The sequence below is a fragment of the Haemorhous mexicanus genome, chromosome 4 (genome assembly GCF_027477595.1).
Source record: "Haemorhous mexicanus isolate bHaeMex1 chromosome 4, bHaeMex1.pri, whole genome shotgun sequence".
NCBI classification, from domain to species: domain Eukaryota; kingdom Metazoa; phylum Chordata; class Aves; order Passeriformes; family Fringillidae; genus Haemorhous; species Haemorhous mexicanus.
This window is the reverse complement of record NC_082344.1, coordinates 25,707,634-25,725,168: the sequence shown is the minus strand read 5'-3', so window position 1 is coordinate 25,725,168 and position 17,535 is coordinate 25,707,634. Positions and strand designations below refer to the sequence as shown.

The following is a 17,535-nucleotide window of genomic DNA, read 5'->3' as shown; positions in this document are numbered from 1 at the left end:
ACGGCTCCTGTGGGAGGTGGTGGGATAAAGCTGTGAACACGTGGGAGGGAGCCAACAGGATATAAGAGCTCCTAGTCTTGTAAATACACAATGATGTACCTTCACCGCTGCCAAATTAGTATAATTTACTCAACAGTATCTAATGGCTCCTTTGAGAAAATTACTGCCTATTATGTCAAAGGCTCTACTTAGTGTATTTTTAGTTTGTGGATCGTTGAAATGCTTGAACCCAACAGTGCCATTAGGGCATCCTCCCACAGCAAGGCCCTGTGGGTGGGGCAGCCAGGAGACCAGGGGTGCCAGAGAGTTCATCTCACCTGCAGCAGCACCACTGCAAGTGTTCCCAGGGAAAAGGGGCTGTTCGTACCCAGCAATTCCAGCTGTTGGTGACAAATATACTAAAGGGGGACTTTTTTAGTGTTATTTCACATTTCTAGATTAATGCTATTTATTTTTGCATACAGTAAAACTTGGGGAATTTTCTAAAGCTGAGTACTTTATGGGAGAGGTGATTCTTGTGCACGTGAGGCAATGTAGAACTAGAGCTCTGTTAAATATTTCAGGTAGGTAGGTGGGACAGTAAATCAACATGTCAAGAAAAATATTCAGATTATTATCTAATCTCCCTCTACTGTCTTCAGCCTGAACACCTGAAAGTTATTATTAATATGCTATTTAATACTGTGCTTATGTGCTTTTATTACTATTACTGTAACTTTCTCATTTTCCCTCAACCATGATATTAGAGCACAATAATTGCATTGTGCATGTGTGTGTACCTGCTAAATGCACTAAGGTGCACCTGATGTAGAGGTAATCCTTTTCTTCTGAAGATATCTATGAAACTAGCAATAATATGATCTTATGGGTACTGCTATCAATATAGCCCCAGCTGTTTGCTAATTTGAAGCAAACTGCATTATCCTGACATTATCTGTGCCCAGGATACCTATCAAGCCCACAGGATGGATGAGGAGCCTGGGCCCAAGGAAGAAGGTAACTTTCCAAGAAACCTACCAACTCCTGAAAGAGCTGCTTATTTCCCTGTTTAACATGCAGAACTGCAGCAAGCCAAAACTCAGCATTTTGTCCTTGGAATGACTCCTACCCATGGGCGCCTGGAGGGTTTCAGATTTACTCAAATGGAGCCATAGAATCCAAATGCCCACTGGGTGGCCTGTCAGAGAGGGTGGGATGAAGCTGCTTTTGCTGGCAATGCATTGGGAGCTCTGTAGAGACATCAGAGACTTGCTGAGGTTGCTCTACCATGAACAATCCTCACTGGTTTGGAATAACTCCAGTGTGACAGGGACTCTGACAGGCACAGCCTGGCAAAACTTGGCATGTCATCCTGAGAAACGTTCATGTCCAGATTTTTGTTCCTCCTCTTTGCCCTAAGTTATCCAGTGTTGTAGGGTAAAGCCCCCTTCAGCAAGAGCTGAGGTTGGAGTGGTGGGTTTGTAGTGAGGTGTAGCTGTGACATTGGCATGAGCTTCCTTTTGACAGAAGGTAATCCCAACCAAGCAGAGAACTGGAGGCAGCAACTTCTTACATTGTTGCAGTAGGGTGTACCAAAGCTTATCTTTGGTGCCTTAGACCTTGGCCATAAATCTTGTCCCATCAGAGGGGCTCTCAGTATCCCTGCTTTGTGTGCCAGAGGGAGCAAGAATGCTGCTGGTGGGAAAGCAAGTGTGGGTCTGCTTGTCTCATGCCTGTGGTGCAGAGGAAGGACTGACATGCCTCAGTTTCACTGGGGAAATGCTTGGATGTCAAAAGTTTGCTACTATATCAAGTTAAAATGAGCATCTCCAGAAATGACAGAGCTTTTTCATGGTACCATTGAACTGATTCTGAATTCCAGGTGGTTGAACAGTCATGTTTTCCCAATATAGGATAAGAGATAGAGGTCTCATGCTATTTAAAGTTTCAGAATATCAGAGCTGATTTTGGTGGCAGCCACCCCATCTCCTTTTCCATCTCTGCATTTGCCAGCTCCAGGTTTTGCTTTTTGGTAGCACTGATGCAGTTCTTTATGGGTCAAATCTTAATCAGGTCTTAGAGGTAATCTAGGGGAAAAAAGAAACATCTTTGTATGGTTTATTTGTAAACCTTTTCAATTCAGTGATCTGTTTTCCAGCCCAGGTTATGGCTTCAAAATATGAAATCTCTGGCTTTTAAATTGTTCCCATATGGCTGTGTCTGGACACAAGTATTTGTGCAACCTCACCATGAGCTGATGTACGGAAATGGTTTGACTTCAGAACAAGAAGTAAAACAAAAATAACTGAGTTGCAAGGTTTTTGAAGTCAGGCCAGCTCTTTGATGTGACTGTGAGCATGGCTTCACATCCATTTGCAGAAGGAACTGGGAGCAGGGAGAAATATCCCCAGTAGCTACTGGGGCTGAATGCTCAGCTCTCCAGAGCCACATCCTCCCTGGCACAGAGGAGAGGGTGGCAGTCCATGGCAGAAGCACAGGGATAGTGATAAGGAGGGAACTTCTCACGTCCATTTTACCATCAATGCAAAGATGTTACAGAAGAGTACAAAAAAGCCAGACTTTGCAGCTGTCCAGTACAATGAACTGGTCTGATCTTTGGAGGTACATTTGATGCCCTGTCAGTCTGCCACATTTCTGTGGTGCTGTGGAGGGATCCAAGCATGGTCCAATTCCTTGAAGTGACTGTTTATTATTATCATTATTATTATTAATAATAATAACTTAATGGTACAGGATAATGATAAGGTGTAGACAAATTAGCTAAAGCTGTAAAGTTAATGCTTATGAGCTAAAAGTACATTAAATCACAGCATGAGCACTTTCATCTGTGAGTTTAAGGCAACTCAGTTTATATGCTGTAGTTTTACAGATTTATTTTATTTTCCATAACTTTCTTTAGTACTTTACTGGTATAGTTTATCAAACAAAAATTATCTGAAGAAGGGACTTGTTTCACTTTCTGTTCTGTGTCTGGACATAACCTTCCACAGGAAGCCTTGGTTGCTCTCTGGGTTCATATGCTGTACCACCATATAAGTATTAAACCCGCTATGAAATTTTTGGCTTAATGTTGGAATAAAATGAAAACATGACCCAGACTTTTTTTTAGTGTTTTATTTTACAGGGAGCAGAACTGCTGTTTTCTTTATCTCTTGCATTTATCCAGTATGGTAATCAAATATAATATTAATGACTGGCTGATACTAATGTTAATGATTTTATTTTCTTCTCCCTTCTCAGATCTCCGGAAAACTTTTGAGCAGGAGCCCTTAGGGAAAGAAGTGTCCCTGGAGCAAGAAGTCCTGCTCCAGTGCCGTCCCCCTGAAGGCATCCCAGTAGCTGAGGTGAGTAACAGCAGCAGTGTCTGGCACTGGGACATCCTAAGTAAGGCCTGATGGGTGGCTAATGGTGCAGTGACTTACAGCAGGGCGTGATGAATGGGTGCTAATGGGAAGCTGACTGACTGCTGCTCATAGGCAAGATTGATTGGGACCTGATTAATGGCTTTGGGTTGTGGGGCCTTGCTGGGCAGAGCTGCAGGTGGTTTGGTTTCAGTTTTTGCTTCCCTTTGAAAAATCACAACTATATCTGGCATCCAGAGGACACGTAGCTGGGGGAACATATTAATGCCGGCCTGCTATCTTTTGTTTTGCTTTTAAAGAAAAAAAAAATTCTCTTATTCTAAGGTGCACCTTTCAAACATGTTTTATTTTTAGTTTGCCAGACTGTATTCCACTCACACGTGTATGCACCACTCTGCCAACTCGGCGCAAGAGGGTGTGGTACAATACAGGCTCCCAGGTAAAGCAGCATGAGATTTGGGAAAGTAGAGGATGTATTTGCCTGATAAGCCATCTTCAGGGCCTTAGCTGTTTTTCCTACTGGCTTTTAAGCAAACCCAGAGTGGGTAGCCTGTTCTCCCTCTGCAGGAGCCAGCCTGCCCTTCAGCAGAATCTGTGCCTGACAACAGCAGTGAGCAGCAGCTTCCCTAAGTGCAGTGGTGCCTCCTGCTTCAGAATCCCAGCTCATGGAAGGGGGGTCCCTGAGTCACAGGGAGGCCTCTGAAATCCTAAATCCACTGTGGCTGTTATGAGAAAAAATTGATTGCTAATGACGGTAATTCCCCTATCTGAATTCTCTTCGGTTTTCCTCTACCAGGCACAGAAGAAACTGTTGCCAATTTGCATTAGGATAAGTCAGACTGTCATGGCTAAGTAGCAAAGTGGTTGTCACTCAGCGCTCATGACTGATTTCTCAGGAGATGAAGCTTAAAGTGTTACCTTCCCATCTAACCCAAGTTTAGATTTAATCTGAATTGCAGAAACGTGTCCACAAACATCAGAAAGAATAATTAGCACAGAAGATTTTTCCCACTTTCTTGTTCTGCAGGCTGTTTTCTTTCCCCATTAAGATCTCCCAAACTGTAAAGAGTGTTTAGGTCTGCTGAGCCAACTTGCTGACAACTGTAATATTAATCAGTTGGGTTTCGTCAGGAACTTAGCAGCGGGTTTTTATTTTCCTTTCTGATGTTTCTTTGCATCAAATCAACATCTTGTTGTACCATGACAGGAGTTTTTGCACTGGGATGTGTTGTTCAGGCAGTGCAGGGTAGTAGTGGGGAACTTCATTACCTTTGCTAGAAACAGAGATTAATGCTGGCGGGTAGGTTCGTTTTTATGCAGTGTTACAAGCAGCTCTGGAATTTCAGCAGCCAGGCCGATTCTTCCCTCAGAAAGGTCTGTTATACCCAGTCGCGTGGCTGAGGCCCAAACTGCATAATTTAACATGATTTGTGGAAAGTGATCTCTGAAAAAATCCTCTGTGAGCTGCTGCCATAGCAGTTGTGCTTTTTCCTGCCTTCCAGTATCCTGCTCGCTCTGTCAATAGCCCTTCATGAGGGTGCATTGAGTGACTCTGAATCTTATTTGTGCCATGGTCAGGGCAGACACCAATTAACACTTGGCAGGCTCAGAAATCTTATACTCCCTATCTGACATTCAAAAGAACCATTCTCAATGTGGGTTTTTTTCCTCTTCTGACTTTTGAAGTCAGAAAGAGATCAAACACCCAGATTGGACAGCCGCCTAATACAGCCTCTTTGTAGATTCTTTCCAACACTATTAAAAGAACAAAGACCTGAACACTAATGAATATGAATACCTTAATGTGACGCTTTATTACAGCCACTTGCTGAAGCTAGTAAGATAAATTTAAGAAAAAAAAAAAGGAGAGATGAAAGATAACTTGGTGGGTTGAAGGATTACATGATTATTTTAATTTAAAGATGAATGAGTTCTTTGTTTAAGACTTCATTTATTTGTTTGGAGAAGTTTCTGATATGATGGTACAGGTAACTATTAAAAGGGCTTAGGAGAAGGAAGGCAGCAGACTGAGGCTGTTTCCTATCTTGTTGAAACACTGCTTTGATTCCAAGTAAAGTAGGGTAATGCATATGCTGCAGCTGTGAGCCGCATTTCCAAATACTTTGGTTAGCATAGGCTTTAGATTCTTCACACTCTGGAAACTGTTTTGTTTAGGATTTTTTTCTTACTTACTGGTTTCTGAAGGAGCTACTGTATTTAACACCAAAACAGATGAAGAGAAGCTTACACTATGAGGCTGTACAAAGTGCACCTTCAGTGTGATGTGTGGAGAGCTGGAGCCCAGAGTCCCAATGTCTTTTGCTTGCTTTTTCTCTTTGATTCCACTCTCCCCCTTAATTCTCTGTTGGGTGTTTAGTTTGTTGTTCTTTTTTTCCTGGTTTTTCAAAGTGGTGAGAACAAACATGCTCAGGGATAAATTCTGTCCTCTTTTCAGTATCCGGGGAATTCAGGCTTATCATTCCCAGCATATTTAATTGCAATTATCTGTGTCAAGCTCTTACGGATCAATGCTAGAGCCGATATTAGGAGTACTGAAAAGCTGAACCACACAGCAACATAACAGCTTCTCCAGAGGGCAAGAAGGACAATGACAAAGATGGGCAGGCAAAGCTTTTAAAGCAACACTTACCAGTCCCTCAGATCCACTAGTACATGACAAGCATTGAAGCAGGCTCGGGTCATGGGCACTATGAAAAAAAAAGAAAAAGTCAAAATCCAAATACAAACAGATGTGTTAAAATACACCAGCCTCAGGGCCTGAGGTCAAGTCAAAGTACATCTCCTTGCTCCCTTGGGACAATGTAAGGAACCAAGGGTTTCCATGGTCTCTGGAAAAACAGAGATATAAAGAGAGATAACAGAAATATCAGCTCCTGTGCCGTCATACACCCCTGCACACCAGCCCCGACCAGCATGGGTGTCAGCTGCACCACGGCATCCCTCCCCACTCCCAGGTTTATGGCCAATATCAAGCTGAACAAACCTACAGGTTCTGAACCACCCAGGTAAATGTTTGAGCACAGAAGGACCAGCACAGGTGCTGTTACACTGAGGTTTCTGCACATAGCTGGGAGGGGAAGGGGCAAACTCACATGTTCCTGTTGTGACAAAAAGATGAAAAAATGAGTGGAGATAGAAACAGACAGCACCCTGTCCTAGCTCTATGCTTCTCTGCCTTCTGCTTTCCCCCAGTGGGGAGAAGTAGGGTGAGGTGGTGAGATCAGCAATCTGAGCCGCCAACCTCACGCTCAGTGGAAATCAGACAGTAGCAGCTCCCCAGCATGAACAGAAACATCCATTTCAGTTCCACCCTGCTCTCTGTGTGTGATTTTCTAGACCTAACCTGTGAAGGCAGGAAGGATCCCATTCTGTGACGCTCCAACAGTAATGGCTGAGTTGTTAGCAATTAACCCCTTAGCTCATTTAACTTGTTCTTTGAAAGACATTGGCATCGTATTGCACATGATAAAATATAGTTAGAGACACTGAGTGACATAAAATTAGCTCATTTGGGTAGGTTATAGATCAAAACACAAATGAGATGTAAGATTGGTTAACATGCCATAAGCTGCCAGATGAACTTTTGCATTGAAATGTATGATTTGTGGAGCCTTTAACAGGGGGGTAATTGCTTCTTTAATTTTAATTGAGGTGTTTCACACAGTAATTTAATTGCAGAACAGGGTGTAGTGTACAGTTTGGTGACCCAGTTGGGTTTAAAACTGCATGTGATATTTATCCACATTCATGGCTCTAATTAGGAACTAGAGCAAGGGGGAAAGGATCACTGAGTCAAGAGGCAGAAGAGAGTGTTTTGCCAAGTCAAGATGACTGTGACACAAACTTTTTTCAGCTGCTCTTGCCCAGGCAAAGGCTGGTGGAAGCTAGGAACTTCTACAAATACGCAGGTCCCTCTAATTGATTAATATTATGACTGCTGTTTGTGTTGTTTCCTGAGACCCTCTTATGTTTTGCAGCAGTTATCCCTTAATTGGGAGTGCATGTGTGTGCATTTCCATGCAGGTGTGTGTCACTGAGACAGTGTTTTATATTCACAGCAGGAAAGTGAGTGCCAGGAGAGACAAGCAGGAGAGTTTGTGGCCACAAATGTTAATTGCTGAAAAGTGGCACTGTCCTTTGCAGCTCCTTGTGACATACAGCACAACTGCCTTTGGGTGTCAGTGAGAGGAAGAGTGGGGAGGGGGAGGCATATTTGTGTAAAGAAGGAGCACAACCCAAAATGAATGGGGGCTGCTCATCCTTGGCTTTGGAGAGCCTTTGGGTAAGGTCTGGCCATGCAGGCCTGTCCTCCAAACGTACAGGATAAAGCACCCTGCAATTGTCAGCACCTGGTCCCCCACATTTCTGTCTCTCTTAACATACATTTTATCCCCCAGCCTCCTGGTGGGTGGACAAGTCACTCTTGCAAAGAGTGAGACATAGGTTACAACCTCCTGCCTGAAGGACAGGTTTGCATTTGGATTTGTGCTTTCCTGGGAAGTACCCTGACTACTAGATTATTAGATAGCCTTGTTTTTACGTTTCCTACCAGTTCATTTCCACAAGGAAGAAACCCATGCCATGGAGCACAGATCTTCTTGCAGAACTGCTCTTTTGGAGGCCTGACTTTTCTATGGGACCTACCCCATACTTTTCCTTTCTAGTCCAGTTCCACTGATGCCAGTGAAGTGAGGGCAGAGCATGCTCCGCAGTGAATCCAGTTGCTGCACAATTCAGTTCAGGGAAGGATGATCTGTGGGACTGGAGAACAGTCAGGCTTCTAGTTCCTCCATGAAATATTACAATGGGAGATTTTCTACAAGAGCACTGACACCAACCCTGCTAGCTTATCCTCTTCTCTACAGCTGGCTATCTGTGGCAAAGACAGCTCTGGGATTCTGGTTTAGCTAACACAACCTATCTGTCCATATGCCCACATAGGGCCAAAAGTGCCAGTCAACATGTGAGCTATGGGCCTCCAGTTCAAGCTCCTCTTTCAGGTGGGAAAAGAAGCCCAGCAGCTTCTGATGGCCACATAGCAGGTGCTGTTGTTTTTATTTAATAATGCCATGATCTGTGTTTGAATTTGAGACTCTGTGCAATAAAGTTCTCCATCTGCTGCTACCCGTCCACCTCAGAAGTTTATTCTGAAGCTCAACTTCCAGTTGTGCATAAAGCAAAGCCATAATGGGGCTGGAGACATCCAGCATCTGTACATACACCCTGCAAGCAGAAAGCTGGATATATGTGTAATTAAGGAAGTGTTTCCACAGCAGGAACAACAATTCTCCTTATTGGCAGCAGAAGCACAATTAGAACAACTGAACAAAATACCATGGTGGTTTTCATTTGCTGTCTCATTCTCAGTATGTTTTGCAGTCTCTCAGACCTGTAATTTCAGTTGCTTTGGAGATCACTTCTTTTTCCTTTTATATTCAATCTTAAATGTGTATGAAATGTCTTTCCAGTAAATAGTACAGAGAGGACAGCATCCTCTTCAGCAGACATAGCAACTTCCCCAGTTGCTGGGATGAAACCAGATCCAAAATCAAATAACATTTTTCAAAGAGGCACTCAAGTCTCACAGTACCTAAAATTGTTGCTGGCTCATATGAAAACTGCTAGAGTTTTCTCAGTCTCACTTAGACATCTTGTACTGTGTCCAAATTGGTAGTTTGTTAGTTTGTTTCACAAATGCCTTATTACTGGAATGGGGGGGGGGGGGGGAGTGTGTTACAATCCAGGAGATTCTGGGGATCTGAGAATTCCCTGTGGCTGTTGGAGGTGATGCCAGCTCAGCAGGCTCTGCTGCAAGGCAAGCCATGCCACTGGGACCAGTTGGCACAGGGGCAGAAAACACCAGCCACAATCCAGAGTGGATAGGGAACCAGATGGAAAGCAATCCTGCTGTGTCAACCAGGCACGGGGAAGGCATGAGTGCAATGTTCTCACCTTCCAAAATTACAAATTGCCTTTCATCAAGGCAAGTCTCTCGCTGCTCCCAGATGTTTGCATCTTGTTTCTTGTGGAAAATGGCACTGGCTGGCTTTGCCTGTGTCTGGAGGGTAAAGACTTGCTGCTGTTTTCAGCAGGTGCTGCTTGCTCTGAAGGTGACCCTAGGGCAGGTTGGTGCAGAGAAGGCAATGAGCAACAGGGATCCAGAACCCAGACCCTGCCAACTTAGCTCTTGAGATTGCCAGATGTGTAGGGAACAACTCTTATGATCAAGAGGGCAGCATCTAGATGAGATCATGTTCCTTTTCCATCCTTGGGTTTCTTTCAGAGCAGATGTGTTTCTGCTCTACCAGTTTCTAAAACAGTCACGCATATGCAAGTGTGCCAAGAGATTTAAGTGCCTAGGAATGCTGGTAACTTGGTATGGCTAAATTTGTATCAGCAATTAGCTTCTGTAATAGGTTTTCTTGCATGTGTAATCGCTTGTGTGATTTATGTGCCCTGTGTTCTTTTAGTCTGCACAGAAACCTGGCCTGGCTTTGTAAGTCTTAGTCTTTGTGTGTGCTGCTGCTGTAAACACCCAGTGGCAGCACAGGGTTGGCCGCAGCTCCCAGGCAGAGCTGAGGTGTTATTGCAGTTTTCTGCTCTTGCTGATGGTCTTGCTTTTCGTGTTGGGTGGCATGTGGCAGGTTCCTTCTGTTAATTAGAACAAATGTGCCAATTATGTTAATGTATCTCCCGATACCAATCAGTGAATGATTAGAGACAACACATCTGTCTCTCACCAGGGAGCAGGATGACAGAAAAGACACTACAAGGTATGTTGTTCTAAATTAGGGGCACCTTGGATCGTGCCTTCCCCCCACTGGCCACAGGGACAGCTCAGTCTCCTGCAGGCTCACTTGCCAGCCCATTAGCAGCCCTGGATGTGCAGCTCCAGTGCAGCTGGAAGGATCAGTGTGCCTCATGGAACTGCAAGTTGCATCCAGAGTGCTAAGGAGCTCTGACAAAAAGGTAGCTGGCTCCAGGTGTGCTCTAGCTTCTCAGCATCTGCAGATTCTGTTGGTCAGGTTTTCATTCACCACTTTCACATCTCAACTGAGCAGCCTTCTCTTGCTAGTCAGTTTGCAAACATATAACAAAAATATCTTCTTGAGTAGTAAACTAGCAAAAAGAAACAGGATTTTGTGTCTACTTTGTTCAGGAGTTTAGTATATGACAAAAAACATGTGTATGTTATTGTAATTTTCCATAGCTGTCATCCCCCAGAGGGTACACTTACCCCATCCTTCATGCATATTTTTTGCCAATTAAATGATTGCTGTTATGATAAGGAAAAAACTGATCCCATGCTTTTTCTACATATATGCATGACCATCAGTACATTTATCAATAACTGCTGGAGGGATGTGCCTGATGTAACTGAATACGTAGAGCTAGGTGCATGTTCAGGAATTGTTGTGATTATAGCCAGTAAATATACATCCTTAATATTTAGGCAAAAGCAAACATCTACTCTAGAACATCTGAAGAGAGATGAAAAATAGAGGCATGAGAGTGTGATTTGGTATGACCTTGAAGTCAGGCTTTTGTGCATTCTGAAGAGCCCATTTATATCCTGCTGGTCCTCTGTCCACTTCCATGGAGGCATACAGGTCTCTGGCACACAAGTGTCCAGTGCCTTAGCTGCCAGTAACTATTATTCAGGCTGCAGAATTAAATTCAGGATAGGTTTCTGCACTGACTGGATTAACAGCCTATTTCAGCAAGGGGGCTGAACCTTGGGGAATGACATGGCATCAAAAGAGATCTTTGCTTTTAACTTCTGTGGTAACAGTTTGCATACTTGTCACTCATAAATCAAACTGTCTCATTCTGCTTGCTTCTCTTCTGTGTTTGACACCTGATCTCTCCCTTCTTACGTGACAGAACAACCTTACTCCCACCTCCTCTGGTTACCTCGAAAAAAATAACCTGAGGTTTGGAGGTGCTGTGCTCTGCAGTCACCTGCACCATAAAAAATAGGTCCAACAGTAATTGAAAATAAGTACCAACAACAGTCTCACATATTGTAGTTTGTTTAATTAGTCCCAATTTCTACAAGGACTGAGGGAGAAAATACAACCACTAGAGGGTTGTTCTTTTTTTTGTGTTGCTCGACTGATGGCTAAAATATGTGTGAAAGGAGACTCCCACTGCTTGTCAAATCATCCATCAGTTCCTTCCTTCAGGTTTGACATTAGAGTTTGCAACATTAACAGACAGCATAAAAACCTGGATGCCAGAAGACTGAATTAGATATATTTAAGATATACTTTGAAAAAGAGATGGCATTTAGACATGCACATACAGTACTGATGTACTGGCAGAAAAAAAAAGGACACCCTGTTGTTATTCAAACTTTTACTGCTAGTAAATTCTGTGAGACATTAGGTGAAAAAGGATCTTTTTCCTAAGAGATTTGGTGTAGATCCAGAGGCAATATACTGAATTATACAGAGCTGCTTTGTTTTATGATTTTTTTTTTTGTATTGGCAACTTCTCTTTTCATATTATCTTTGGTGGTTTTGCAGGGATGATAGGGAATTCAATGCTTACAGCCTCAATTTTGTCTACTCATTTGAGACCCAGATTGAATATGTATGTATGCTTTTGCAGAGAGAGAAAATGTTGCAGAGTAGTGGAAAAAAGAACCACGTGCTTGGGCATGGAGCCTTGAGGATACCAAAGGCTGCTAGAGTGTATTCTTGGATGGGCATGCCAGAAATATTTTAAACTTAGACCATGTAGACTGTAGTCCTGTCCTTACTGGTGTCCTGGTATCCTCAGTAGGCAAAGCAGAGGAAGAGTACAGGCAGATTAGAAGTGGGATGTACACAGCTCTGGCAGTGTGTGTAGCATCTTTTACAGCCCTGGCATAACCATCCCAGAAATAAACAGCGACATTAAAACAAAAGAAATACATGGGTTTTGTGTGAGAGGCAGCAGTTAAATGGCAGCATACCACTGATGGAGATAAGCTCCTGGCTTGTTTTTTCAGTCTAGAATTCATGCAGACTCGGCCTGCAGGTGAGGAAGGAGCTAAATATTGCCATTGACTGAACAGGAATCTGTCTGTCTTGATTATACCTGAAACCTATTAGGATTCAAGAAAGGCGGAAAAAACAAGTTTAGTCATTCTGTCAAGGAAAAACAGATTATTGACTAAGAGCTTGTATCTTCCACGGTGAAACATGATTGTGATAGTGACAGAAATACAGCCTCCAAAGTTTTATGTCTTTTTCTTCCTCCCCTGTTCCTTGCAGACACGTATCCATTTCCAGAGCCCTTGTTGCACCACTGTCTTTCAGCTCCGCAGGATCGACAGCTGTGAGGCTGCCACATCCCAAAGTGATGTGCTGTGAAAGAGAGGGGCTCAAATCAAGCCTTCCTTGCAGCAGTGGCTCTGCATTGACAAAAGGTGTAAATCTTTGGAAGCAGCTCATACCTGAAGTGCATCCACCCAAACTGGGGTAGGGGAGCTGGAGCTGCTTAAGGCAGGGCTAGAGGTGGGGAGTGGGTGGTGGGCACCGTATAATCCAAGCCCACATCTGCCAGCACTGCTCTTGATAAAGCATTGACTGGCTTTATCTGGGGGTGAATTGAGCCCTCTGTGTTGAACACCAGGAGAAATCATTGTTTTTTCTCACCAGGGTTTGGAGCAGTCTGTACAGCTGTCTCACGTGGCTTTTGGGGTATGTCAATGCTTGGGTAGTTCCTCAAAAGTCTTTAGAAAAGGGGGCCTTGTGAGAGAAGGACTTGGCAGCTAGCACCTCATGAGTCCAGTGGGTTGATTGTGGTTATGTTTTTCTTCCTTTATTAAATCCTGGGCACAGGCTGAAGTGATCCAGTGATGTGAAGGCCCAGCTTTGATCCATCGAGGGCCCCAGTCCTGTCCTTCAGCGCACTCAGTTCAAATGAAAACGAGCTACTAGATTTGCAGCCAAATTATATTAGAGTGGCTCACAGCAGTCAGCTGGGATATAACAGGGTGTTTTCTAAGGAAGGCAATAAAGAGAATATTGTCTAGATTAAAAACCTCATATTAAAAATATTTTTCTGTGCAACCAAGGAAATCATGCTTTATTAAAGTAAAATATAGCTTACACAAATAAAGAGGAAAAATAAGCACTGATGTCCTTGTGATTTCCTATTTCCCTGGTAACTGACTCCATTTTGTTTCATTTGCTTTGAAGGCAGACAATGTGCATGTGAGTGCAAACGTACTTAAAAATATTGGGGTTTGTGCTTTGTTAGTGCTATAGTATAAAGGCTCATGGTAGAGAGTGTAATGGTTTTAGACCAGGTCAGGTAACTACAAGGTTACTGCATTACTAACTGCCTGATTAGGCAAGAAATGGAAAACAATGGGTGAGATCTGTGCTGATTTAGTGTTTCTGATGTTGTAGGAGAATTTTCTGTTTGCAGACATGCTCCTAAGATATCACCCTTTTTTTTGCCTTGCTTCTGACTCTGAAAACACAGACCAGCTTTTCCCTGTACAGTACCTGGCAGCCTTTGAAAATGCATTGATGTTTTCAAGGCAAGGCAAGACAGCTGTTGAGTGGGTGGGTGGATGGGATGAAAGGGGGCTGGAAGGAAAGCGTAGGCATGAAGAGTGTTCTCCTGTTTTTCTGCCCTGGTGTTTTGTTTCAGTTGGTGACATTCATCAGGTGAGTCCTTCATCAGGTGCTCGTAGTGTTTTCTGGAATGAGCAACATAATCAGATACTGTGTCTGTCCATATTGATGTGACTTGTTGCTGACTCACTGCCTCCCCTCTGGCCCTTTGAAACCCCAAGGTGGAGTGGCTGAAGAATGAAGAGGTGATTGATCCTGTGGAAGACCGAAACTTTTACATCACCATTGATCACAACCTGATCATCAAGCAAGCCCGGCTTTCTGACACCGCCAATTACACCTGTGTTGCAAAAAACATTGTGGCCAAAAGGAAAAGCACCACAGCCACTGTGATAGTCTATGGTAGGTGATGCCTTGTACTGTTGCAGGTGGATGGACACACACTCAGAGCAAGAGCTGGGGCAGGAGGGGGGTGCACAATGCCCTTGTGCAGCTCTGGCTGCAGTCAGTGTCCAGGCTGGGCTGCCTGTGCTGCCTGGTGACTTGCAGCCACACATGGGGACTGCAGTCAGGGGGCACTGCTAAAATCCATCAGGAGTCTGGGGACTGCAGTCAGGGGGCACTGCTAAAATCCATCAGGAGTCTGGGGACTGCAGTCAGGGGGCACTGCTAAAATCCATCAGGAGTCTGATGACTTGTCTTATTAGTGACAGGCAGTGGTGTTAAAGGAGGAAGAGCCCCCCCTGCACAAACTGCCTCATTGGAGAGAAGGTGGCTGCTCCCATTGCTGTAACACACACTGGCTGCATACAGCAAGGAGCCACCAGGGCACATCCTCCGGCAGGAATTTCCGAGGCATGGCTTATTACCAGAGTTCATTTTCTTAGTGACCCTTTTCTGAAATAAGAGTGAAACTGATAGAGAGTTTGTGCTTTCAGTGACTGGTAAGTGTCAGAGCTCATCAGAATCCACCACCTTCTTACAGATCTTCAAATAAGCTTGTTTTTGGTGCCTACTTCCAAAACATACCCTGACACCAATAGCAAAGAAGCAAAGCTTTCTGGGACTGCAATTTCTAGGCACAGAGCCTAGCTTAAAACTAAACATCAGGGGAATATAAAGCATGGGATAGCATTATTCTGTGTCAGTATCCACAGTCCTGATATGACTGAGGCAGGCCATGCTTTGGCTGGAAAGGATGGGATTCCCTCCTAGGGTCTCTTCCAGCCTGTGTTGTGCTGCAGCTCTGCCTCGCCAGTCCAAGCCTTTGCCCCTGCAGAGTTGCTTCCCCAAATGCATTCCAGGTGGGGGCATCCACCAGAACAAAACCTGCTCTGATTATGTGCCAGCTGACTGAACTGGTGTTTCTTACAATCAGCTTAATTATAGGATAGACAAGTAGGAAAAAAATCCCTATGATTATCCCTAATATTCATTTCATATTCAGGGTAGCAGTTAGATTTAATTGTAAGCAGTTGCTTCTCTGAAGTTACAATGAGGGCTTTTTACTTCAGTTTTTATAGAAAACTGACTGAATTGAGTTGATTAGCAGTGCTTTTGGTATTGAGGGATGGACCATGCAAGAGCACCATGTTTTGTAACTGAGATGAATGCAGAAATATAAAGATGTAGGCATACTATAACCCTTCCTCACACATATAAAGAATTTTTTTCAGAAGTGTATTCAAGAGACATGTGTAGGGAGCAGGCGTTTTTATGGGTTTTGCTGCCAGAGCTGCTTAAGGGTTGTGTCATATCACAAACATTTGGGTTTAGGGAATCCGAGCAGTTAATTTGTTATTAACCATACCTGACAATCACCATATTATGTAGAAGAGCAAAACTCCTTCTTCATTCCTCCATCTATCCCAGAAACTGTGATGGATAAAAAGGAGAGTCAGTATAAATAACTTCCCAGAAATAAATATCTTTCCAAAGTCCCACAGAAAGAAAAGCATTTAGCGTTAGCTCATTCTGAACAGCTTAGTGAGGTGCTGGGACATTTATGGATGCACCAGCTATGTCCACAGAGGGGTAAGTGAAGTTGTCCTGACATCCTGAAGTCACCTTCTTGAAAGAAAGGAAAAGAAAATTCTTGATATCTAACCTAAGCATGGGGGTCTCCCAGCCTGCATAGGTGATGGGTGCATCTGAGCATGACTGGGAGTGCAGGTTATCTCCCTCTGGAAAACAGTGCAGCTTTCAGTGCAGCTTTCAGAGCACAGGCTTCTGGCTGCCACAGCTCCCTAAACCTGCAGGGATTTTGGTCATACACACTCCACCAGTCGCTTAAGGCTGGGTCAGGTTGGTTTTCAGGATAAGGCAGGTCACCTGCCAACCCTAATAGTCATCAAGCGATGTTTTTCATTCAGCATCAGCATTTCTTCAGCTTGTACAGTGACTTCTGGAGTACACTTGGTGTGCTGGAGACGTGGGTTTGTGCCTGTTCAGTGTTGATTCACGTGCCATGTCTAGTGGTCACTGTTTGAGGCTGCATGACACAGCCAGAAGGGCCTTGGGGCTGCCCAGGCTGAGCTATTTGTGTGACCACGCTCCTTTTCTCTCTCTCTGCAGTGAATGGAGGCTGGTCCACCTGGACAGAGTGGTCTGTGTGTAACAGCCGCTGCGGGAGAGGCTTCCAGAAGCGCACCAGGACCTGCACCAACCCTGCCCCGCTCAACGGCGGCGCCTTCTGCGAGGGCCAGAGCGTCCAGAAAATAGCTTGCACCACTCTGTGTCCAGGTTCAGTATGAACAGCACACATAAATGTCATCAGTCATTTCAGGAGAACGAATTTTTCAATTCGTTGCAAAAGCTTTTCATTATTAATTAATCAAGCATCTCAGGGAATTAATATTCAGTTGTAGTGCATAACCAGATAAAATAGTGAGCGCATCATATCAAGCAGCTCAGGTTCCAGCCCTTTCTTCTGCACACTGCTTTCACTGTGGTCTCAGCTCTTACAGTTCAGGATTTTTGGGGAGCATTCAGAGCTTCAAAATGTAGGAGATAAAGGTTGAAAGCTCTGGAAAAGAATTGGGATTCGAATATAGAAAGCAACTGTGATGTAAATATATTTGCAATGTCTGTTCAGTCCAGCTGTCTCAGCAAGTAAAGCATCTGGGATGCGGATATTAAATTTGAGGCAGATGTTTACCTGACATATACAGTCCTCAAATACAAAGGCATTTTTATTGGAAAGAGATGTGCATCCATACTTTTGGGAGTTATTTAAATGTAAACTTCTGAAAAATACAAAATTGTTTCAGGACATGAAATGTAGTTGGTGACTTCTTGTGATAAAATTCTGCCATCTGTCCTACTCTCCAGTGCTCTCCTACTACTGACCCACTCTAATCGATGGCAGTAAGGCCATCTTCCGCTTGTGAAGTTTGGTAATCCAGCTCTCTCACTGGAACAATTTTATATATTGTTCTTCAGCAGTTCATTTTAGTGCTTTTGAAAATAATTTGCAGGATTTTGAAAGGTGCTAAACAAATCCCTGATCATGTGAAATAAATTGGTGCCTCTAGAGATTTCTTTCAACAGAGAATATTTAACATTAAATATCTTCCTAT

General features: G+C 43.7%; 1 protein-coding gene across 1 annotated transcript in view; it reads left to right on the top strand.

Annotated features, from left to right (window-relative positions):
* Positions 1–17,535, top strand: part of UNC5C (unc-5 netrin receptor C) — a 247,671-nt gene that overhangs the window by 183,476 nt on the left and 46,660 nt on the right. Inside the window, exons 4-6 of the mRNA XM_059844141.1 lie at positions 3,241–3,344; positions 14,179–14,359; positions 16,532–16,699. Coding sequence (XP_059700124.1) covers positions 3,241–3,344; positions 14,179–14,359; positions 16,532–16,699 — 453 coding nt within the window. The remainder of the gene's footprint in view (positions 1–3,240; positions 3,345–14,178; positions 14,360–16,531; positions 16,700–17,535) is intronic.